The sequence below is a fragment of the Carcharodon carcharias genome, chromosome 10, assembly GCF_017639515.1.
Source record: "Carcharodon carcharias isolate sCarCar2 chromosome 10, sCarCar2.pri, whole genome shotgun sequence".
Taxonomy (NCBI): domain Eukaryota; kingdom Metazoa; phylum Chordata; class Chondrichthyes; order Lamniformes; family Lamnidae; genus Carcharodon; species Carcharodon carcharias.
The window spans coordinates 99,056,880-99,080,754 of record NC_054476.1 but is presented as its reverse complement, the minus strand read 5'-3'; the positions used below and the strand labels follow the sequence as shown (position 1 = coordinate 99,080,754).

Below are 23,875 nucleotides of genomic sequence, written 5' to 3'. Positions count from 1 at the left end.
CCCAACCCCCCCAACCCACCACGACCCCCACCCACTATCCCCCCGCCCGCCCCCCGACGCCCCCCCGCCCGTACCTCGACCCCGCCTGCACCCCGACCCCCACACCCAACCCCCACCTCGACCCACCCCCCGACTCCCACCCGGCCCACCCCCCGAAACACCCCCCGCACACCACCTGACCCACACCTGACACCCCGCCCACACCCCGGCCCCCCGACTACCACCCCCCCCCCCCCACCCCGCCGCCCACACCCCAGCTTACACCCCGGCTCCCCGACCACCCCTCCTCCCCGCCTCCCCCCCCCCACCCCCCGCCCAGACCCCAGCTCACACCCTGGGCCCCCGACCATCCCCCCTCCCCCCCCCGCCGCCCAGACCCCAACTCACACCCCGTCCCCCCCACCCCACCGCCCCCACCCCCCCCCGCCACCCTGACCCCAGCTCACACCCCGGCCCCCCAACACCCCCCCTCCCCGACCCTTGAATGAGATGACAATCACATACTTGCTATGTTTGTTGTTAGTTTGAAGCCAGTCAGTTGGATGATTGAATCAGGGAGTGAGAGAGAGAGAAACACAGAGATTAGGAGGACGACACATATCCAGTGTGATCTCAGCCTCTCTCTCAGCTTTAGAGCCATTGCTATGGCTACTTCTTGCCCACTGGTTACTCCTGACCCCCACCCACACACAGCTCATTGCACCCAATTACCTCTGAGACCCTACATCTACTCTGCAATCCATCCAACTCCCCCTCCCCATCACTCCTCCTATATAACCGTCCACTCCCTCTCACTACCCAGCACTCCAACTTCCCCTCAATTGCCCTCCTATGCCTCCGCCTCACTCCTGCTTCATTCTGTGTTCAGGGTCGAGAAAAGGACTCTTTGGGGTTAATCTATTCCCATTTGAGCTACTTGACACTGGAGTTTCTACAGATCATTACTCTGTATTTAAACACTGGGACATCTGCACGAGGTCCCAGTTGCCCCGCCTTCACATTGCTCAAAATCAATCAAGTGATCTGACATCATTATTACACCAGCATCGTGTGCTTCCAATGTTAGCCCTTTACTCTGCATCGCATTCCCCACTATCACCAATGTTAGCCCTTTACTCTGCATCGCATTGCCCACTATCACCAATGTTAGCCCTTTACACTGCATCGCATTCCCCTCAGTCACCAATGTTAACCCTTTGCATCGCATTCCCCTCAGTCACCAATGTTAACCCTTGGCATCGCATTCCCCTCAGTCACCAATGTTAACCCTTTACTTTGCATCGCATTACCCTCAGTCACCAATGTTAACCCTTTACTCTGCATCGCATTCCCCTCAGTCACCAATGTTAACCCTTTACTCGACACACACCCCTTCCCCTCAGTCACCAATGTTAACCCTTTACTTTGCATCGCAATCCCCTCAGTCACCAATATTAACCCTTTACTCTGCACATCCCCCCTACCCTCAGTCACCAGTGTTAATCCTTCACTCCGCACATGCCCCTTCCCCTCAGTCGCCAGCGTTAACCCTTTAGTCCGCACATGCCCCCTCCCCTCAGTAACCAACATTAATCCTTTACCCGCACATCCCCCCTCCCCTCAATCACCAGCATTAATCCTTTACCCCGCACAACCCCTCTCCCCTCAGTCACCAACGTTAACCCTTTACTCTACAAATCCCCCTTCCCCACAGTCACCAATGTTAACCCTTTGCATCGCATTCCCCTCAGTCACCAATGTTAACCCTTTACTCTGCATCGCATTCCCCTCAGTCACCAATGTTAACCCTTTACTTTGCATCGCATTCCCCTCATTCACCAATGTTAACCCTTTACTTTGCATCGCATTCCCCTCAGTCACCAATGTTAACCCTTTACTCTGCATCGCATTCCCCTCAGTCACCAACGTTAACCCTTTACTCGACACACACCCCTTCCCCTTAGTCACCAATGTTAACCCTTTACTTTGCATCGCATTCCCCTCAGTCACCAATATTAACCCTTTACTCCGCACATCCCCCCTACCCTCAGTCACCAGTGTTAATCCTTCACTCCGCACATCCCCCTCCCCTCAGTCATCAGCATTAACCCTTTAGTCCGCACATTCCCCTTCCCCTCAGTCACCAGCGTTAACCCATTAGTCCGCACATCCCCCCTCCCCTCAGTAACCAACGTTAATCCTTTACCACGCACATCCCCCCTCCCCTCAGTCACCAGCGTTAATCCTTTACCCCGCACAACCCCTCTCCCCTCAGTCACCAATGTTAACCCTTAACTCTACAAATCCCACTTCCCCACAGTCACCAATGTTAACCCTTTACTCTGCATCGCATTCCCCTCAGTCACCAGTGTTAAACCTTTACTCTGCATCGCATTCCCCTCAGTCACCAATGTTACCCCTTTACTCTGCATCGCATTCCCCTCAGTCACCAATGTTAACCCTTTGCATCACATTCCCTTCAGTCACCAATGTTACCCCTTTACTCTTCATCGCATTCCCCTCAGTCACCAATGTTAACCCTTTGCATCGCATTCCCCTCAGTCACCAATGTTAACCCTTTACACTGCATCGCATTCCCCTCAGTCACCAATGTTACCCCTTTACTTCGCATCGCATTCCCCTCAGTCACCAATGTTACCCCTTTACTCTTCATCGCATTCCCCTCAGTCACTAATGTTAACCCTTTGCATCGCATTCCCCTCAGTCACCAATATTAACCCTTTACTCTGCATCGCATTCCCCTCAGTCACCAATGTTTACCCTATACTTTGCATCGCATTCCTCTCAGTCACCAATGTTACCCCTTTACTCTGCATCGCATTCCCCTCAGTCACCAATGATACCCCTTTACTCTGCATCGCATTCCCTTCACTCACCAGTGTTACCCCTTTGCATCGCATTCCCCTCAGTCACCGATGTTAGACCTTTACTCTGCATCGCATTCCCCCCACTCACCAGTGTTACCCCTTTGCATCGCATTCCCCTCAGTCACCAATGTTAATCCTTTACTTTGCATCGCATTCCACTCAGTCACCGATGTTAACCCTTTACTCTGCATCGCATTCCCCTCAGTCACCAATGTTAACCCTTTACTCTGCATCGCATTACCCTCAGTCAACAATGTTAACCCTTTGCATCGTATTCCCCTCAGTCACCAATGTTAACCCTTTACTCTGCATCGCATTCCCCTCAGTCACCAATGTTAACCCTTTACACTGCATCGCATTCCCCTCAGTCACCAATGTTAACCCTTTGCATCGCATTCCCCTCAGTCACCAATGTTAACCCTTTACTCTGCATCGCATTCCCCTCAGTCACCAATGTTACCCCTTTACTTCGCATCGCATTCCCCTCAGCCACCAATGTTACCCCTTTACTCTTCATCGCATTCCCCTCAGTCACCAATGTTAACCCTTTGCATCGCATTCCCCTCAGTCACCAATGTTAACCCTTTACTCTGCATCGCATTCCCCTCAGTCACCAATGTTAACCCTTTACTTTGCATCGCATTCCCCTCAGTCACCAATGTTACCCCTTTACTCTGCATCGCATTCCCCTCAGTCACCAATGTTAGCCGTTTACTCTGCATCGCATTCCCCTCAGTCACCAATGATAGCCCTTTACTCTGCATCGCATTCCCCACAGTAACAAATATTAACCCTTTACTCTGCATCGCATTCCCCTCAGTCACCATTGTTAACCCTTTACTCAGCATCGCATTCCCCTCAGTCATCAATGTTAACCCTTTGCATCGCATTCCCCTCAGTCACCAATGTTAACCCTTTACTTTGCATCGCATTCCCCTCAGTCACCAATGTTACCCCTTTACTCTGCATTGCATTCCCCTCAGTCACCAATGTTAGCCGTTTACTCTGCATCGCATTCCCCTCAGTCACCAATGATAGCCCTTTACTCTGCATCACATTCCCCACAGTAACCAAAGTTAACCCTTTACTCTGCATCGCATTCCCCTCAGTCACCATTGTTAACCCTTTACTCAGCATCGCATTCCCCTCAGTCACCAATGTTAACCCTTTGCATCGCATTCCCCTCAGTCACCAATGTTAACCCTTTACTCTGCATCGCATTCCCCTCAGTCGCCAATGTTAACCCTTTACTTTGCATCGCATTCCCCTCATTCACCAATGTTAACCGTTTACTCTGCATCGCATTCCCCTCAGTCACCAACGTTAACCCTTTACTCGACACACACCCCTTCCCCTTAGTCACCAATGTTAACCCTTTACTTTGCATCGCATTCCCCTCAGTCACCAATATTAACCCTTTACTCCGCACATCCCCCCTACCCTCAGTCACCAGTGTTAATCCTTCACTCCGCACATCCCCCCTCCCCTCAGTCATCAGCATTAACCCTTTAGTCCGCACATCCCCCTTCCCCTCAGTCACCAGCGTTAACCCTTTAGTCCACACATCCCCCCTCCCCTCAGTAACCAACGTTAATCCTTTACCACGCACATCCCCCCTCCCCTCAGTCACCAGCGTTAATCCTTTACCCCGCACAACCCCTCTCCCGTCAGTCACCAATGTTAACCCTTAACTCTACAAATCCCACTTCCAAACAGTCACCAATGTTAACCCGTTACTCTGCATCGCATTCCCCTCAGTCACCAGTGTTAAACCTTTACTCTGCATCGCATTCCCCTCAGTCACCAATGTTACCCCTTTACTCTGCATCGCATTCCCCTCAGTCACCAGTGTTAACCCTTTGCATCACATTCCCTTCAGTCACCAATGTTACCCCTTTACTCTTCATCGCATTCCCCTCAGTCACCAATGTTAACCCTTTGCATCGCATTCCCCTCAGTCACCAATGTTAACCCTTTACACTGCATCGCATTCCCCTCAGTCACCAATGTTACCCCTTTACTTCGCATCGCATTCCCCTCAGTCACCAATGTTACCCCTTTACTCTTCATCACATTCCCCTCAGTCACTAATGTTAACCCTTTGCATCGCATTCCCCTCAGTCAACAATGTTAACCCTTTGCATCGTATTCCCCTCAGTCACCAATGTTAACCCTTTACTCTGCATCGCATTCCCCTCAGTCACCAATATTAACCCTTTACACTGCATCGCATTCCCCTCAGTCACCAATGTTAACCCTTTGCATCGCATTCCCCTCAGTCACCAATGTTAACCCTTTACTCTGCATCGCATTCCCCTCAGTCACCAATGTTACCCCTTTACTTCGCATCGCATTCCCCTCAGCCACCAATGTTACCCCTTTACTCTTCATCGCATTCCCCTCAGTCACCAATGTTAACCCTTTGCATCGCACTGCCCTCAGTCACCAATGTTAACCCTTTACTTTGCATCGCATTCCCCTCAGTCACCAATGTTACCCTTTTAATCTGCATCGCATTCCCCACAGTCACCAATGTTAGCCCTTTACTCTGCATCGCATTGCCCTCAGTCACCAATGTTAATCCTTTGCATCGCATTCCCCTCAGTCACCAATGTTAACCCTTTACTCTACACACACCCCCTCCCCTCAGTCACCAATGTTAACCCTTTACTTTGCATCGCATTCCCCTCAGTCACCAATATTAACCCTTTACTCCGCACTTCCCCCCTACCCTCAGTCACCAGTGTTAACCCTTTACTCTGCATCGCATTCCCCTCAATCAACAATATTAACCCTTTACTCCGCACATCCCCCCTACCCTCAGTCACCAGTGTTAATCCTTCACTCCGCACATCCCCCCTCCCCTCAGTCATCAGCATTAACCCTTTAGTCCGCACATCCCCCCTCCCCTCAGTAACCAACGTTAATCCTTTACCCCGCACATCCCCCCTCCCCTCAGTCACCAGCGTTAATCCTTTACCCCGCACAACCCCTCTCCCCTCAGTCACCAATGTTAACCCTTTACTCTACAAATCCCCCTTCCCCACAGTCACCAATGTTAACCCTTTACACTGCATCGCATTCCCCTCAGTCACCAATGTTAACCCTTTACTCTACAAATCCCCCTTCCCCACAGTCACCAATGTTAACCCTTTACTCTGCATCGCATTCCCCTCAGTCACCAATGTTAAACCTTTACTCTGCATCGCATTCCCCTCAGTCACCAATGTTAACCCTTTACTTTGCATCGCATTCCCCTCATTCACCAATGTTACCCCTTTACACTGCATCGCATTCCCCTCAGTCACCAATGTTAACCCTTTACTCTGCATCGCATTCCCCTCAGTCACCAATGATACCCCTTTACTCTGCATCGCATTCCCCTCACTCACCAGCGTTACCCCTATGCATCGCATTCCCCTCAGTCACCGATGTTAGCCCTTTACGCTGCACCACATTCCCCTCACTCAACAGTGTTACCCCTTTGCATCGCATTCCCATCAGTCACCGATGTTAACCCTTTACTCTGTATCGCATTCCCCACAGTCACCAATGTTAACCCTTTACCCTGCATCGCATTCCCCTCACTCACCAGTGTTACCCCTTTGCATCGCATTCCCCTCAGTCACCAATGTTAACCCTTTACACTACACACAACCCTTCCCCTCAGTCACCTATATTAACCCTTTACTCTACACATCCCCTCTCCCCTCAGTCACTAATATTAATCCTTCACTCCGCACATCCCCCCTCCCCTCAGTCATCAGCGTTAACCCTTTGCTCCGCACATCCCCCCTCCCCTCAGTCACCAGCGTTAACCCTTTATTCCGCACATCCCCCCTCCCCTCATTTACCAACGTTAATCCTTTACCCTGCACATCCCCCCTCCCCTCAGTCATCAACGTTAACCCTTTACCCCGCACATCCCCCCTCCCCTCAGTCACCAGCGTTAATCCTTTACCCCGCACATCCCCCTTCCCCTCATTCACCAGCGTCAATCCTTTACTCTGCACAACCCCCCTCCCCTCAGTCACCAGCGTTAACCCTTTACTCTACACATCCCCCTTCCCCTCAGTCACCAATGTTAACCCTTTACTCTACACATCCCCCTTCCCTTTCAGTCACCAATGTTAATGCTTTACTCTACACATCCCACTTCCCCTCAGTCATCAAAGTTAACCCTTTACTCTACACATCCCCATTCCCCTCAGTCACCAACGTTAATGCTTTACTCTACACATCCCCATTCCCCTCAGTCACCAATGTTAACCTTTACTCTACACATCCCCCTTCCCTTTCAGTCACCAATGTTAATGCTTTACTCCACACATCCCCATTCCCCTCAGTCACCAATGTTAATGCTTTACTCTACACATCCCCCTTCCCTTTCAGTCACCAATGTTAATGCTTTACTCTACACATCCCCATTCCCCTCAGTCGCCAATGTTAATGCTTTACTCTACACGTTCCACTTCCCCTCAGTCATCAAAGTTAACCCTTTACTCTACACATCCCCATTCCCCTCAGTCACCAATGTTAATGCTTTACTCTACACATCCCCATTCCCCTCAGTCACCAATGTTAACCTTTACTCTACACACCCCCCTTCCCCTCAGTCACCAATATTAACCCTTTACTCTACATATCCCACTCCCCTCAGTCACCAATGTTAACCCTTTACTCTACACATCCCCCCTCCCTTCAGTCACCAACGTTAACCCTTTACTCTACACATCCCATTCCCCCCAATCACCTCCCTCTATTTTCTGTGACTCCCCCACCCTTCCCCATCGCTTCCCTTCCCCTCTATCCTCTCCCCCGCCAACACCCACTTCACCCTCCCTCTCTCACACCCTCTTCCAGCAAAAAGTGTTTTCCACCCCCATGGTTTTCCAGAAAGTTGTCTCTCACCTGCCGCTGACCTGAATCTCCTGCCCATTCTTCATCCACTTCACCTCTGCGACTGGATTGGTCACTTCCACCACCAGCTTCATCCTCTGCCCCTTGTCCACCTGATAGGCTGATTCAAGCTTCTTCAGGAAGGCTGGGGGGTGGGGGGGGGGCGGGGGAAGTTGGGAGCAGCAGCAGGAGAGAGGGGGGTTAAAGGGGGGTGTTGGGCGCAGAAGGAGAGAGGAGGAGGGCGAGTGAAGGGGAGAGGGAGGGAGAGAGGGGGAGCAGATGAGGAAGGAGAGAAGAGAGAGGGTGAGGTGGGGGGAGAAGCCAGAGAGAGGGGTGAGTGGGCAGGGAGGGGAAAGGCAAGGGGCGGGGAGAGAGAGAGCGCGGGGAGAGAGAGAGGGTGGGGAGAGAGGGGAGAGAGGGAGAGCGGAGTGAAGAAGGGGGAGAGGGGGAGGGGAGGAGAGGGAGGTGAGGGAGGCAGGTGGAGGCAAGGGGAGAGGGGAGAGAGGGGTTTAGACAGGGAGAGAGAGAGTGGGCGGAAGAGAGAGGTGGGAAGAGGGGGAGAGGGGGAGGAAGAGGGAGAGAGATGGGGAGAAGGAGAGAGACGGGGAGAGGGAGAGAGAGAGAGGGAGAGAGAGATGGGGAGGGAGACAGGGGAGAGAGAGGGAGAGAGAGAGAGGGAGCGAGAGACGGGGAGGGAGAGAGCGGAGAGAGAGAGAGAGATAGGTTGGGGAGAGAGAGGGCGGGAGGGAGAGTGGGGAGAGAGAGAAGGGGGTAAGAGAGAAAGAGAGGGGGAGGGAGAGAGGGGTGGAGAAGAGGGAGAATGCGAGGAGGGAGGGGGGAGAAATGGAGAGCGGGGGGAGAGAGGGAGAGAAGGAAAGTGGGGGGACAGAGGGAGAGTGAGAGGTGGGAGGGGAGGAGAGGGAGGCAGGTGGAGGCAGGGGGAGGGAGGGGGGAAGAGATGGGGGAGGGAGAGAGCAAGAGAGAGAACGAGAAAGAGAGGGAAGAGCAAGAAAGAGAAGAGGGAGAAAGAGCAAGAGAGAGGGGGTGAGTGAATGAGATGGAGCGAGAGGGCGGAGAGAGAGCGAGAGCGAGGGGGAGAGAGAGAGGGGATAGTGAATGAGAGAGAGCGAGAGAGAGGGGGAGAGGGAGCGAGAGAGAGAAGGAGAGAGGGTGGAGAGAGAGCAAGAGGGGGAAAGAGCAAGAGAGAGGAGGAGAGACAGCGAGAGATAGGGGGAGAGAGACAAAGAGTGGGAGAGAGCGAGAGAGGGGGGAGAGCGAGCGAGACAGGGGGGAGAATGAGCAAGAGAGACAAGGGAGAGCGAGTGAGAGAGAGCAAGAGAGAGGGTGGAGAGACAGCGAGATGGGGAGAGAGCGAGCGAGAGGGTGAGAGAGGGGGAGAGAGCGAGAAAGAGGGGGAGAGAGCGAGAGAGAGGAGAGTGAGTGAGAGAGAGGGAGAGAGGGGAGAGAACGAGAGAGAGTGAGAGAGAGAGGGGAGAGCGAGAGAGAGTGAGAGAGAGAGAGGGGAGAGAGGAGGAGAGCGAGTGAGAGAGAGGGAGAGGAGAGCGAGAGAGAGAGGGGGAGAGCGAGAGAGAGAGAGAGGGGAGAGCGAGAGAGAGAGAGGAGAGCGAGAGAGAGAGAGAGGGGAGAGCGAGAGAGAGAGAGGAGAGCAAGAGAGAGAGAGAGGGGAGATCAAGAGAGAGAGAGAGGAGAGAGCAAGAGAGAGAGAGAGGGGAGAGCGAGAGAGAGAGAGAGAGAGAGGGGACAGCGAGAGAGAGAGAGGGGAGAGTGAGAGAGAGAGGAGAGCGAGCGAGGGTGGAAAGCGAGCGAGGGGGGAGAGCGAGCGAGGGGGGAGAGTGAGGGAGGGGAGAGTGAGAGAGGGGGAAAGAGGGGGGAGAAGGGGCAGGGGGAGAGAGTGGGGAGAGAGAGAAGAGGGAGGGGGAGGGAGAGAGCGGGGAGGGGGAGGAGAGGAGGAGGATGGGGGGAGGGGGAAAGGGGGAGGGGAAAGGGGGAGAGGGGAAGGTGGAGAGGGTGTGCAGAGGGGGAGGGGGGAGAGGGGAAGAGGGAGAGGGTGAGGAGGAGAGGGAGAGAGGGGGTAGAGGGAGGGGGAGAGGGAGGGGGTGGGGAGGGGGAGAGGGAGGGCGAGGGGATGGTGAGGGGTAGAGGGAGGGTGAGGGGGTGGGGGAGAGGGAGGGGGAGAAGGGGCGGGGTAGAGGTGGTGGGGAGGGAAAGGGCGAGCGGTAGAGGGCGGGGGGGTAGTGGGCGGGTGGGAGGTCGTGGGAGGGGGCGTGGGAGGGGAAGGTGCGGGGAAGGGGGAGTGAGAAACAGCAAGAGTGTGCACACCTCAAAAATGGCCACTCCCACAAAAACCCTCACACCCACTTCACCTCCCTCACCCACCGCCCCTCACCCACCCTTCAAACTCCAAATACCTCCCTCATACCTGCCTCCCTTACACCTCCGTCCCTCAATCTCCTGTCTCTCACACCCCCTCCCCCCACATTCTCCCCCTCCGCATCCCCCTTCCCTTCTCCTCCCCTCCTGCATACCCTCTTCCCCTCCTCCATACCACCTCTGCCTCACTCTCTGCCCATAAACCATCCCCCCTCACATCCCCTCCCCCTCCCCCACACATCCTCCCCCTCCCACTCTCTCCCATCACCCTCCCCCTCCTCCATTCCCCTTCCCTCCTCCATACACCCTCCACCACTCACTTCCCCATAGGCACTCCCCCCCCCCAACACCCTATTCGCCCCCCTCCCCTCCCCCCTGATCTCTCGCCGCCCCGCCCTACCTGTTCCTTTCTTCTCCTCCTTCTTCATGCGCTTGAGACGTTTGAGCATCCCCCTCAGGTCGGTAATCCCATATTGGAACGCTATCTTCTCATACTGGGACGGTGGGGCATTCTGTAGGATTTCCCAAACATCGATCTTAGGCCCTTCCTCCACCTTCACATCCCTGTGGGAACAATCGGGAATTATCACATAAGCTGCAGTTTGGGGGTGGTGGGGATGTGGGGAGGGGGAGAGCGAGGGAGAGAGAGACAGAAAGGTTAAAGGGGCCTCCCCCCCACCCCAAACGCCCTCAGGTTGGTGTTGTGGGCTCAGGTCACCTGCAGGTCAGGGGACCAATGAGTGGTGATGGAGGGACACAGCATATGCATGTGGAGAGTTCTGGGAATCCTCTTCCGTCCCTTCCTCCGTCTCCACAGTCCCTGGTGAGAGCCAATGGATCCATAGCAAGTCGTGGGCTGGGTGTCACCTAGCAGTGGGGGGGCGGCCAGAGCAGGCAGGGGTTGGGGGCTAGTAATTCACACCCCAATGAGGCCATGATGGGTTACAATGGTGCCAGTCAAGTGGGGGTGTGTCTCCCTGCCAGGCTTGACCTGACTGCTGTGCTGGTGGCATCTTTACTCTCCACTTTCAGCTATATAGATGTCACATTCCAGCCCAATGCATGCTGACTGGTTTCTAGCAGCAGTGTGGTGGGAGAGGGGATAATGGCAGCTCCAATTTCCCTCTGTTTCCCCGCTTTAGGGGAAATGGAGGGTCAGCAGAGAGTTCATCACCCCTGACCTCCATCTGGGACCTTTTCTGAAAGGAAGATGGTCCAATGGGGACTGGCCCCTGTCACCTGGGCTTACAAGAACAGGAAACTGGATCCCTAGCAATACACTGGGACCTGGGACCTTCTTCCTCCCTGCTTTCTGGGGCTGGAACTCCTGGCTTCTGGGTCTGGGGTCTTTTACTCTTGTTCCGAGGCATCCCCTCCTCTGTTTCAGCCCAAGGTCTGGGACTTTCCAATTTCCCACCCCGCTTTTGGGGCACTGCCACCAAGTGGCTGAGGCATTTCTCAACACCCACCCCCCTGCCCCTTCACCTCCAGACCTGGGGCCTGGGCCCTGTTGCCAGCTGTGCATTAGTGGAGAGAGGGACTCCCCAGGTCAGAAACCATGCGGCACTGCTGCACTTGAGAGGCCAGCGGGTGGAACCATCAGACAGGAGAGAGCCAGATGTGTTTGTACAGTGAGGGGGTTGGAATGGCCTTCATACTAGTTAACAACTCAGAAAATCAGCACCCTCGCCAATTGATAAAAAACAGCAACTGGCAATGGTGGACTCTCAGAAATTGTGAGGCCTTCACTAACCCCCTCACCCGACTCCTCACCCCGGCTCCTATCTAAGGAGAAAAGGGGAGTGGGAGGCATAGGAACAGGAGGAGGTCATTCAGCCCCTCGGATCTGTTCTGCCATTCAATGAGATCCTGGCTGATCAGTGATCTAACTCCAGATCCCATCTGTCCCCATCTCACTTCATATCTTCAGTTAATAAAAATTTAACAATCTCAGATTTAAAATTAACAATTAATCTGGCATCAATTTCTGTTTGAGGAAGAGTGTTCCAAACTTTTACCACCTTTTCTGTTTCCTAATTTCATTCTAGAAAAGGTCTGTCTCTAATTTTTAGACTCTGCCCCGTTGTCCCAAACTCCCCAGTCATTGGAAAAAGGTTTTCCCCCCTCTTCCCGGTCTGTTCCCTCTGGTATCTTGAATGTTTCTTGATTGTCATCCTTCCAATCTGGGAGATGATAGGGATGCAGCCTCAGAACCTTGGTGAGGACAGCTGAGATCTTCTGTGACACTTCACTTGATGGCTGAACAAGCCCATCTGGAAAGGCAGCTCTGCCACACCTGGAGTTAACTCTTGCCAGAGGTGCAGGATGCTCTCGGCTAACACTTCATTTGAAGGACTGCTGTCTGTTTTGGAGATTCTGATACAACATGCTGTTGTGGTGGTGAATTCCTGCCCATAGCTGGTGTCACCATTTGCACCAACCCTCAGCTAGAGATTCCCATTTGTTGTGGCTGATGTCGAGGGTTCTCATGTCTCTTTTGACAGAGCTTTAATTCAGTGCCCTGCTGCTCTATTGACACGGGCTTCTTCCCTGTGTAGCAAATCCTTGGAGATGTGGTCATCTTCCATCCTGTGTACGTACCTGTCAGTGATGGTTTCTTCGGTTGATCAGCGTGAGCAGGCTTGGCATGTTTGTGCTAGAAAGGACTGCTTCATTGGCCTTTCTATGTTTCACTGATACTGGAGCTGCAAGCCTTTGTTTTTAGTAGGTATAGGTTGTTCAGGCTTCTCCGCGGTACAGCAATGGGCTGAGCATACAGGCCTTGTACATAAGCATCTTGGTCCTGTGGTCAGTTTGCTGTCTTTTCATGCCTGGTTTGTTAGTCAGCTAAAGGTGGTGACTGACTTTCCAATGAATGTGCTGAGCCCTTCATTAAGAGACATGTGGTCTGTCACTGTTAATCAAAGATAGCAGAATTTGCTGGCAGCTTCCAGTGGTGTGGTGTAGGGTCTGAGCAGAGGCAGAGACACAACTCCATGTCCCATAAGTACAGTTCCCTTGATCGAGATGGTGAGGGAGGGCATGACAGAGGCACGGGACAGACAATCCAGAAACCAGTGGAACTGGAAATCTGGGTAGAAGTTCCCTGAGCAGGACAGGCCAGACTTCTGCCTTGGCTTCCAGTCTTGCTAGGAGTTTCCCATCTGATTGTGTGTGAGGTATACTCCTTACAGGGAAAGGATAGGTCAGGACAAGGGAAAATTACCAAACATAGGAAAGGTTACGACACAGCCCTGTTTCACCTCATTCTTCATCTCAAGACTGTCAGGGGTGCAGCTGGACTGAATGGAGCCATGGATGCTATCATGGGAGGAGCAGACGAGATGGTGATGCTGGCGCAGACAGCTGATTTTCTTCAGTATCTGGGAGAGGCCTGAGCTGCTCGAGGTTAAATCACCTTCACCTTCAAAATTCCAGGGAATCCAACCCTATTTCATGTAACCTCTCCACATAATTTAACCTTTGGAGTCCAGGAATCATTCTGGTAAACCCACACTGTACTTCTTCCAAGGCCAACCTATGCTCCTAAGGTGTGGTGCCCAGAACTGTTCACAATACTCCAGGTGTGGTCTAACCAGGGCTTTGTGTAGCTGAAGCATGATTTCTACCCCCTTCTATTCCAGTTCTCCATATGTAAAGAGCAGAATTTCATTAGCCTTTCTGAATCTTTTCTGTACCTGTTCAGGACATTTTAATGATCTGTGTACCTGGAGCCCAAGTCTCATTTGGACCTTCACTGTTTCTAATTTCTCATCATTTAGAAAGTCCCGTTCACTCCTTTTTAGATCCAAAGTGGATGACCTCACCTTTGTCTACATTGAAATCCATTTGGCACAATTTTGTCCATTCACTTAATCTATTAATATCTCTTTACTTTTATACTTCCATCTACACTGCTGACAATGCTGCCTATCTTAGTGTCATTAACTCATTAGCATATGTGGAAGGGGAGGGGGGAGGAGGGGAGAGGGGGAGGGGAGAGAGAGAGAGAAGGGAATGGGGGAGAGGGGGAAGGCGAGAGGGGAAAAGGCAGAGGGGGAAGAGGGAGAGGGAGGTGAGAGGGTGAAGAGGGAGAAGTGCAGAGGGGAAAGAGGGAGAAGTGGAGAGGGGAAAGAAGAGGAAGTGGAGGGGGGAAAGGGAGAAGGGCAGATGGAGAGAGGGAGAGGGGAGGAGGGGAGGTGAGGCAGGGAAGGGGAGAGGGGAGAAGAGAAGGGAGGGGGGAAGGGAGGGAGAGAAAAGGGGAAGGGAGGGGATAAGGGGAGAAAAGGAGGGGTGGGAATTCAAGGGCTGGGAAGTGATAGGAGCGTAGGTGATAAGGAAATGTAGGGGATATGGGAAGTGGATTTGGGGTAGAGAGAGGGAGGAAGATGGGTGATGGGGATGGGATTGTTGGAATGTGGAAATGGGTTGGGAAAGCAGAAGAATGAAGGATAGAGAGAAGGAGAGAGGGAGGATAGGGGAGGGGTAGGGGATTGGGATGTGGAAGCCAAAGAGAAGGAGTGGGAGAAGAGAAGGAAGACAGGGAGAGAAATGGCTGCTGCAATAAAAAGCAGAGGATGAGAATTATTCTCTGTTCGAAGAGACAGACTGTGTGGAGGTTTAAGGAGCAAGGAGTTGCCGGGGTGGGCCTTACAGCTGGAAGTCAGTTCAGGGATACCCAGAGGAGAGAGGGAAGATACTTTCAGAGGACGCTGGGAGACTGGCCCAGGTGTGGCAGGGAGAGGGAGCCTGCTGAGATTCAGGGAGGACAGTGGGACTGAATGTACTGGCAGACGGTGTCAAATATTTCCAATCTGGTAGTTAATTAATGGGTTTACACCTTTAGTTACTTCTTCATTAACGTTTGATCAATATTGATTTTAGTTTGGTTGATACAGTAAAAATTTTAAAAAGTGAAATTGTGTCATGATTCCTGTGTGTTGGTCACGAGGAATTTCTCTTTTTTTCAAGCTACAAGTCTCTGTGGAAATCGTAACTGTGCATGTGTGTCCATGTGTGTGTGCCCATGTGTATCCATGTGCGTGTGTCTGTGTGCGTGTTTCCGTCTGTGTGTGTGCCTGTGTGTGTTTATGTATGTGTGTCCGTGCCCATGTGTGTTTATGTGTGTGTGTGTGTTTGTGTGTGTGCCTTTATATGTGTGTGTCCGTGTGTTTATGTGTGTCTTTGTGTGTGTTTATGTGTGTGTGTCCGTGTGTGTGTGGACAAAGCAGGTTCACAGCAGTCTCCAGTGGGATTGGTGTTCTGCCATGGTGGACACCATTGGATGATCTCACTGTGCCTTCACACTGGCATTACACTCATTTTTGGCCTTTTTGCCATATTGTTCCCCAGCCACCTCCACACGCCATGCCAACGGAACCAGAAAATTCCAGCCTGTGTGTGTACGTAAATATGAGTGAGAGTGTGTGCGTGTGTGTGTGTGTATGTGTATCTGTGTGTGTGCACATGCACGCATCTGTATGTGTGCACAACTGAGAGTGTGTGTGTGTGTGTGTACGAGTGTGTGTGTATGTATGAGTGACAGTGTGTGAGAGTGTGTGTGTGTTGTGTGTGTACGAGTGAGTGTGTGTGTGAATGTATGAGTGAGAGTGTGTGAGATTGTGTATGTGTGTGCATGAGTGAGAGCGTGTGTGTATGTGCACGAGTGAGATTGTGTGTGTATATATGTTAACGAGTGAGAGTGTGTGTGTGCACTTCTGTATGTGTGCAACTCTGTTTGCGTGAGTGTAAGTCTGTGTGTGCATTTGTGCATCTGTATGTGTGCACAACTGAGAGTCTGAGTGTGTGTGTATGTGTACGAGTGAAGTGTGTGTGCGAGTGAGAGAATATTTGTGTGTTTGAGTGAGAGTGTGTGTGAGTGCATGAGTGAGAGTGTGTGTGTATGAATGAGAGAGTGTTGTGTGTGTGTACGTATGAGTGAGAGTGTGTGTGTGTGCACGCACATCTGTATGTGTGCACAACTGAGAGTCTGAGTGCGTGGGTGTGAGAGTTTGTGTGCATATGTCCGCAAGTCTTTGTCACAACTGAGTTTCAGTGTGCAATCATGACTTTGTAGAAGTGCTGGAGGGTGCAGTGTATTTATTGGATTGGCTGGGCTGAGTCGGAGGGAGCAGGCCTTGTGTTATCCCAGTGTCAGAGCCCTCCACTTGCCCATCCCTCCCCCGTGTCAGATGCCCCTCCATTTATTCTGCCTCTCTTGTGTTAAGTTCCTTACAGGTGCAGTGTTTTGCTAAATCTCAGGTTTTGCAGTCACTGTAAGATAGGGTTGGGATAAGATGATACTCCATATTGAGATTGTTTTCTTACCCTCTGGTGGTCAGTTCCAGTCCAGATGGCGATTGTGGCAGGAATTGTGGGGGAGCACGGTGTCAAAGGTCATGAGAAAGCAGGCAATCAGTTTCAAGGAATAAAAAAAGACAGCTCATTAGATTCTGAATAAAACTAATTAAACAGCAACAAAGCCTCTCTGTTCAATGTACTTCATAGGACTAAGCCTCAGCCAGTCACCTGTGGTTATTACAATATCCACATTACAAGATAATGTTACAGTTAGTTCTTGCACTCTCTCAGTTACACAAAACGTTCCACAACAGTGCATACTGCGGAGAAGAATTCTAGATCATTTCACACACTCAGGGCGCGAGTACGTAATTCAAAAATGTCACAATGTCACTGGACAGATTACTGCATTATTGCTGGGCAGAATTGGTCAGTGTCACGGGGTAAATTACCTCACCATCACTGGGTAAATTACCACACCGTCGCTGGGTAGATTACCTCCCCGTTGCAGGGTAGATTACCTCAACGTCGCTGGGTAGATTACCTCACCGTCACTGGGTAAATTATCTCACCGTCACTGGGTAAATTATCTCACCATCACTGGGTAAATTGCCTCACCGTCACTGGGTAAATTACCTCACCGTCACTGGGTAAATTATCTCACAGTCACTGGGTAAAATATCTCACCGCCACTGGGTAAATTATCTCACCGTCACTGGGTAAATTACCTCATCGTCACTGGGTAAATTACCTCAACCTCACTGAGTAAATTACTTCACCGTCACTGGGTAAATTACCTCACCGTCACTGGGATAATTGCCTCAACCTCACTGAGTAAATTACTTCACCGTCACTGGTTAAATTACCTCTCCGTTATTGGGAAAATTGCCTCAACCTAACTGAGTAAATTACCTCACAGTCACTGGGTAAATTACCTCACCGTCACTGGGTAAATTACCTCACCGTCACTGGGTAAATTACCTCACCGTCACTGGGTAAATTACCTCACCGTCACTGGGAAAATTGACTCAACATCACTGAGTAAATTACTTCACCGTCACAGGGTAAATTACCTCACCGTCACTGGGTAAATTAACGCACAATCACTGGGTAAATTAGCTCAACTTCACCTGGTAAATTACCTCAACGTCACTGGGTAAATTACTTCAGCGTCACTGGGTAAATTATCTCACCGTCACTGGGTAAATTATCTCACCGTCACTGGGTAAATTGCCTCACCGTCACTGGGTAAATTACCTCACCGTCACTGGGTAAATTATCTCACAGTCACTGGGTAAAATATCTCACCGCCACTGGGTAAATTATCTCACCGTCACTGGGTAAATTACCTCATCGTCACTGGGATAATTGCCTCAACCTCACTGAGTAAATTACTTCACCGTCACTGGGTAAATTACCTCACCGTCATTGGGAAAATTGCCTCAACCTAACTGAGTAAATTACCTCACCGTCACTGGGTAAATTACCACACCTTCACTGGGTAAATTACCTCACCGTCACTGGGTAAATTACTTCACCGTCACTGGGTAAATTACCTCACCGTCACTGGGTAAATTACCTCTCCGTCACTGGGAAAATTGACTCAACATCACTGAGTAAATTACTTCACCGTCACAGGGTAAATTACCTCACCGTCACTGGGTAAATTAACGCACAGTCACTGGGTAAATTAGCTCAACTTCACCTAGTAAATTACCTCAATGTCACTGGGTAAATTACTTCAGCGTCACTGGGTAAATTACCTCACAGTCACTGGGTAAATTGCCTCACAGTCACTGGGTAAATTGCCTCACAGTCACTGGGTAAATTACCTCACAGTCACTGGGTAAATTACTTCACCGTCACTGGGTAAATTACCACACCTTCACTGGGTAAATTACCTCACGGTCACTGGGTAAATTACCTCACCGTCACTGGGAAAATGGACTCAAACTCACTGAGTAAATTACTTCACCGTCACTGGGTAAATTACCTCACCGTCACTGGGTAAATAACTTCACCGTCACTGGGTAAATTACCTCACCGTCACAGGAAAAATTGCCTCAACCTCACTGAGGTAATTAACTCACAGTCACTGGGTAAATTACCTCACCGTCACTGGGTAAATTACCTCACCGTCACTGGGAAAATTGCCTCAAACTCACTGAGTAAATTACTTCACCGTCACTGGGTAATTTACTTCACCGTCACTGGGTAAATTGCCTCAACGTCACTGAGTAAATTACTTTACCGTCACTGGGTAAATAACCTCACCGTCACCGGGAAAATTGCCTCAAACTCACTGAGTAAATTACTTCACCGTCACTGGGTAATTTACTTCACCGTCACTGAGTAAATTGCCTCAACGTCACTGAGTAAATTATTTAACCGTCACTGGATAAATTACCTCACCGTCACTGGGAAAATTGCATCAACGTCACTGAGTAAATTACTTCACCGTCACTGGGTAAATTACCTCACAGTCAGTGGGTAAATTACCTCAACATCAGTGGGTAAATTACCTCAACGTCACTGGGTAAATTCCCTCACCTTCACTGAGTAAATTACCTCACCGTCACTGGGTAAATTGCCTCACTGTCACTGGGTAAATTACCTATCCGTCACTGAGTAAATTACTTCACCGTCACTGGGTAAATTACCTCACCGTCACTGGGTAAATTACCTCACCGTCACTGGGTAAATTATCTCACAGTCACTGGGTAAAATATCTCACCGTCACTGGGTAAATTACCTCACCGTCACTGGGTAAATTACCTCACCGTCACTGGGTAAATTATCTCACAGTCACAGGGTAAATTACCTCACCGTCACTGGGTAAATTACCTCATCGTCACTGGGATAATTGCCTCAACCTCACTGAGTAAGTTACTTCACCATCACTGGGTAAATTACCTCACCGTCATTGGGAAAATAGCCTCAACCTGACTGAGTAAATTACCTCACCATCACTGGGTAAATTACCACACCTTCACTGGGTAAATTACCTCACCGTCACTGGGTAAATTAGCTGAACTTCACCTGGTAAATTACCTCAAAGTCACTGGGTAAATTACTTCAGCGTCACTGGGTAAATTAACTCAGAGTCACTGGGTAAATTGCCTCAGAGTCACTGGGTAAATTGCCTCACCGTCACTGGGTAAATTACCCCACCGTCACCGGGTAAATTACTTCACCGTCACTGGGTAAATTACCACACCTTCACTGGGTAAATTACATCACCGTCACTGGGTAAATTACCTCACCGTCACTGGGAAAATTGCCTCAACCTCACTGACTAAATTACTTCACCGTCACTGGGTAAATTACCTCACCGCCACAAGAAAAATTGCCTCAACCTCACTGAGGTAATTAACTCACAGTCACTGGGTAAATTACCTCAGCGTCACTGGGTAAATTACCTCACCGTCACTGGGAAAATTACTTCACCATCACTGGGTAAATTACCTCACATTCACTGGGTAAATTACCTCACCGTCACTGGGTAAATTACCTCACCGTCAATGAGTAAATTACTTCATAGTCACTGGGTAAATTACCTCACCGTCACTGGGAAAAGTGCTTCACCGTCATTGAGTAAATTACTTCACCGTCACTGGGTAAAATAACTCACCGTTACTGGGTAAATTATCTCACCGCCACTGGGTAAATTACCTCACCGTCACAGGGTAAAGTACCGCACAGTCACTGGGTAAATTACCTCACCGTCACTGGGTAAATTACCTCACCGTCACAGGAAAAATTGCCTCAACCTCACTGAGTAAATTAACTCACTGTCACTGGGTAAATTACTACAAGTTCACTGGGTAAATTACCTCACCGTCACTGGGTAAATTACCTCAACGTCAGTGGGAAAATTGCCTCAAACTCACTGAGAAAATTACTTCACCGTCACTGGGTAATTTACTTCACCGTCACTGTGTAAATTGCCTCAACGTCAATGAGTAAATTACTTCACCGTCACTGGGTAAATTACCTCACCGTCAGTGGGTAAATTACCTCAACGTCACTGGGTAAATTCCCTCACCGTCACTGAGTAAATTACCTCACCGTCACTGGGTAAATTGCCTCACCGTCACTCGGTAAATTACTTCACAGTCACTGGGTAAATTACCTCACCGTCACTGAGTAAATTAGTTCACCGTCACTGGGTAAATTAACTCACCCTCACTGGGTAAATTACCTCACCGTCACTGGCTAAATTACCTCACCGTCACTGGATAAATTACTTCACCATCACTGGGTAAATTACCTCACCGTCACTGGGTAAATTACCTCACCGTCACTGGGTAAATTACCTCACCGTCACTGGGTAAATTACCTCACCGTCACTGGGAAAATTGACTCAACCTCACTGAGTAAATTACTTCACCGTCACTGGGTAAATTACCTCACCGTCACAGGAAAAATTGCCTCAACCTCACTGAGTAAATTAACTCACAGTCACTGGGTAAATTACCTCACTGTCACTGGGAAAATTGCCTCAAACTCACTGAGTAAATTACTTCACCGTCACTGGGTAATTTACTTCACCGTCACTGGGTAAATTGCCTCAACGTCACTGAGTAAATTACTTAACCGTCACTGGGTAAATAACCTCACCGTCACTGGGAAAATTGCCTCAAACTCACTGTGTAAATTAATTCACCGTCACTGGGTAATTTACTTCACCGTCACTGAGTAAATTGCCTCAACGTCACTGAGTGAATTACTTAACCGTCACTGGATAAATTACCTCACCGTCACTGGGAAAATTGCATCAACGTCACTGAGTAAATTACTTCACCGTCACTGGGTAAATTACCTCAACGTCACTGGGTAAATTCCCTCACCTTCACTGAGTAAATTACCTCACCGTCACTGGGTAAATTGCCTCACCGTCACTGGGTAAATTACCTCACCGTCACTGGGTAAATTATCTCACATTCACTGGGTAAATTACCTCACCGTCACTGGGTAAATTACCTCACCGTCAATGAGTAAATTACTTCATAGTCACTGGGTAAATTACCTCACCGTCACTGGGAAAAGTGCTTCACCGACATTGAGTAAATTACTTCACCGTCACTGGGTAAAGTATCTCACCGTCACTGGGTAAATTACCTCATCGTCACTGGGATAATTGCCTCAACCTCACTGAGTAAATTACTTCACCGTCACTGGGTAAATTACCTCACCGTCATTGGGAAATTTGCCTCAACCTAACTGAGTAAATTACCTCACCGTCACTGGGTAAATTACCACACCTTCACTGGGTAAATTACCTCACCGTCACTGGGTAAATTACCTCACCGTCACTGGGTAAATTACCTCACCGTCACTGGGTAAATTACCTCACCGTCACTGGGTAAATTACCTCACCGTCACTGGGTAAATTACCTCACCGTCACTGGGAAAATTGACTCAACATCACTGAGTAAATTACTTCACCGTCACAGGATAAATTACCTCACCGTCACTGGATAATTAACGCACAGTCACTGGGTAAATTAGCTGAACTTCACCTGGTAAATTACCTCAACGTCACTGGGTAAATTACTTCAGCGTCACTGGGTAAATTACCTCACAGTCACTGGGTAAATTGCCTCACAGTCACTGGGTAAATTACTCCACAGTCACCGGGTAAATTACCTCACCGTCACTGGGTAAATTACCACACCTTCACTGGGTAAATTACCTCACCGTCACTGGGTAAATTACCTCACCGTCACTGGGAAAATTGCCTCAACCTCACTAAGTAAATTACTTCACCGTCACTGCGTAAATTACCTCACCGTCACAGGAAAAATTGCCTCAACCTTACTGAGGAAATTAACTCACAGTCACTGGGTAAATTACCTCACCATCACTGGGAAAATTACCTCATCGTCACTGGGAAAATTGACTCAACATCACTGAGTAAATTACTTCACCGTCACAGGGTAAATTACCTCACCGTCACTGGGTAAATTAGCGCAACTTCACCTGGTAAATTACCTCAACGTCACTGGGTAAATTACTTCAGCGTCACTGGGTAAATTACCACACCTTCACTGGGTAAATTGCCTCACCGTCACTGAGTAAATTACTTCAAAGTCACTGGGTAAATTACCTCACAGTCACCGGGTAAATTACCTCACCGTCACTGGGTAAATTACCACACCTTCACTGGGTAAATTACCTCACCGTCACTGGGTAAATTACCTCACCGTCACTGGGAAAATTGCCTCAACCTCACTGAGTAAATTACGTCACCGTCACTGGGTAAATTACCTCACCATCACAGGAAAAATTGCTTCAACCTCACTAAGTAAATTAACTCACAGACACTTAGTAAATTACCTCAACGTCACTGGGTAAATTACTTCACCGTCACTGGGAAGATTGCCTCAAACTCACTGAGTAAATTACTTCACCGTCACTGGGTAATTTACTTCACCGTCACTGAGTAAATTGCCTCAACGTCACTGAGTAAATTACTTAACCGTCACTGGATAAATTACCTCACCGTCACTGGGAAAATTGCATCAACGTCACTGAGTAAATTAGTTCACCGTCACTGGGTAAATTACCTCACAGTCAGTGGGTAAATTACCTCAACGTCAGTGGGTAAATTACCTCAACGTCACTGGGTAAATTCCCTCACCTTCACTGAGTAAATTCCCTCACCTTCACTGAGTAAATTACCTCACCGTCACTGGGTAAATTGCCTCACCGTCAATGGGTAAATTACCTCACCGTCACTGGGTAAAGTATCTCACCGTCACTGGGTAAATTACCTCATCGTCACTGGGATAATTGCCTCAACCTCACTGAGTAAATTACTTCACCGTCACTGGGTAAATTACCTCACCGTCATTGGGAAATTTGCCTCAACCTAACTGAGTAAATTACCTCACCGTCACTGGGTAAATTACCACACCTTCACTGGGTAAATTACCTCACCGTCACTGGGTAAATTACCTCACCGTCACTGGGTAAATTACCTCATCGTCACTGGGTAAATTACCTCACCGTCACTGGGAAAATTGACTCAACATCACTGAGTAAATTACTTCACCGTCACAGGATAAATTACCTCACCGTCACTGGGTAATTAACGCACAGTCACTGGGTAAATTAGCTGAACTTCACCTGGTAAATTACCTCAACGTCACTGGGTAAATTACTTCAGCGTCACTGGGTAAATTACCTCACAGTCACTGGGTAAATTGCCTCACAGTCACTGGGTAAATTACTCCACAGTCACCGGGTAAATTACCTCACCGTCACTGGGTAAATTACCACACCTTCACTGGGTAAATTACCTCACCGTCACTGGGTAAATTACCTCACCGTCACTGGGAAAATTGCCTCAACCTCACTAAGTAAATTACTTCACCGTCACTGCGTAAATTACCTCACCGTCACAGGAAAAATTG

At 49.7% G+C, this 23,875-nt stretch overlaps 1 protein-coding gene across 3 annotated transcripts in view; it reads right to left on the bottom strand.

Annotated features, from left to right (window-relative positions):
• The window catches only part of mybpc3 (myosin binding protein C3), a 1,308,988-nt gene that overhangs the window by 976,836 nt on the left and 308,277 nt on the right, over positions 1 to 23,875 (bottom strand). For all 3 annotated transcript variants that reach the window (XM_041197987.1, XM_041197986.1, XM_041197988.1), the window contains 4 exons: positions 16,485 to 16,487; positions 10,558 to 10,721; positions 7,779 to 7,911; positions 505 to 507 (listed from right to left, as the gene is read on the bottom strand). In XM_041197987.1, coding sequence (XP_041053921.1) covers positions 505 to 507; positions 7,779 to 7,911; positions 10,558 to 10,721; positions 16,485 to 16,487 — 303 coding nt within the window. The remainder of the gene's footprint in view (positions 1 to 504; positions 508 to 7,778; positions 7,912 to 10,557; positions 10,722 to 16,484; positions 16,488 to 23,875) is intronic.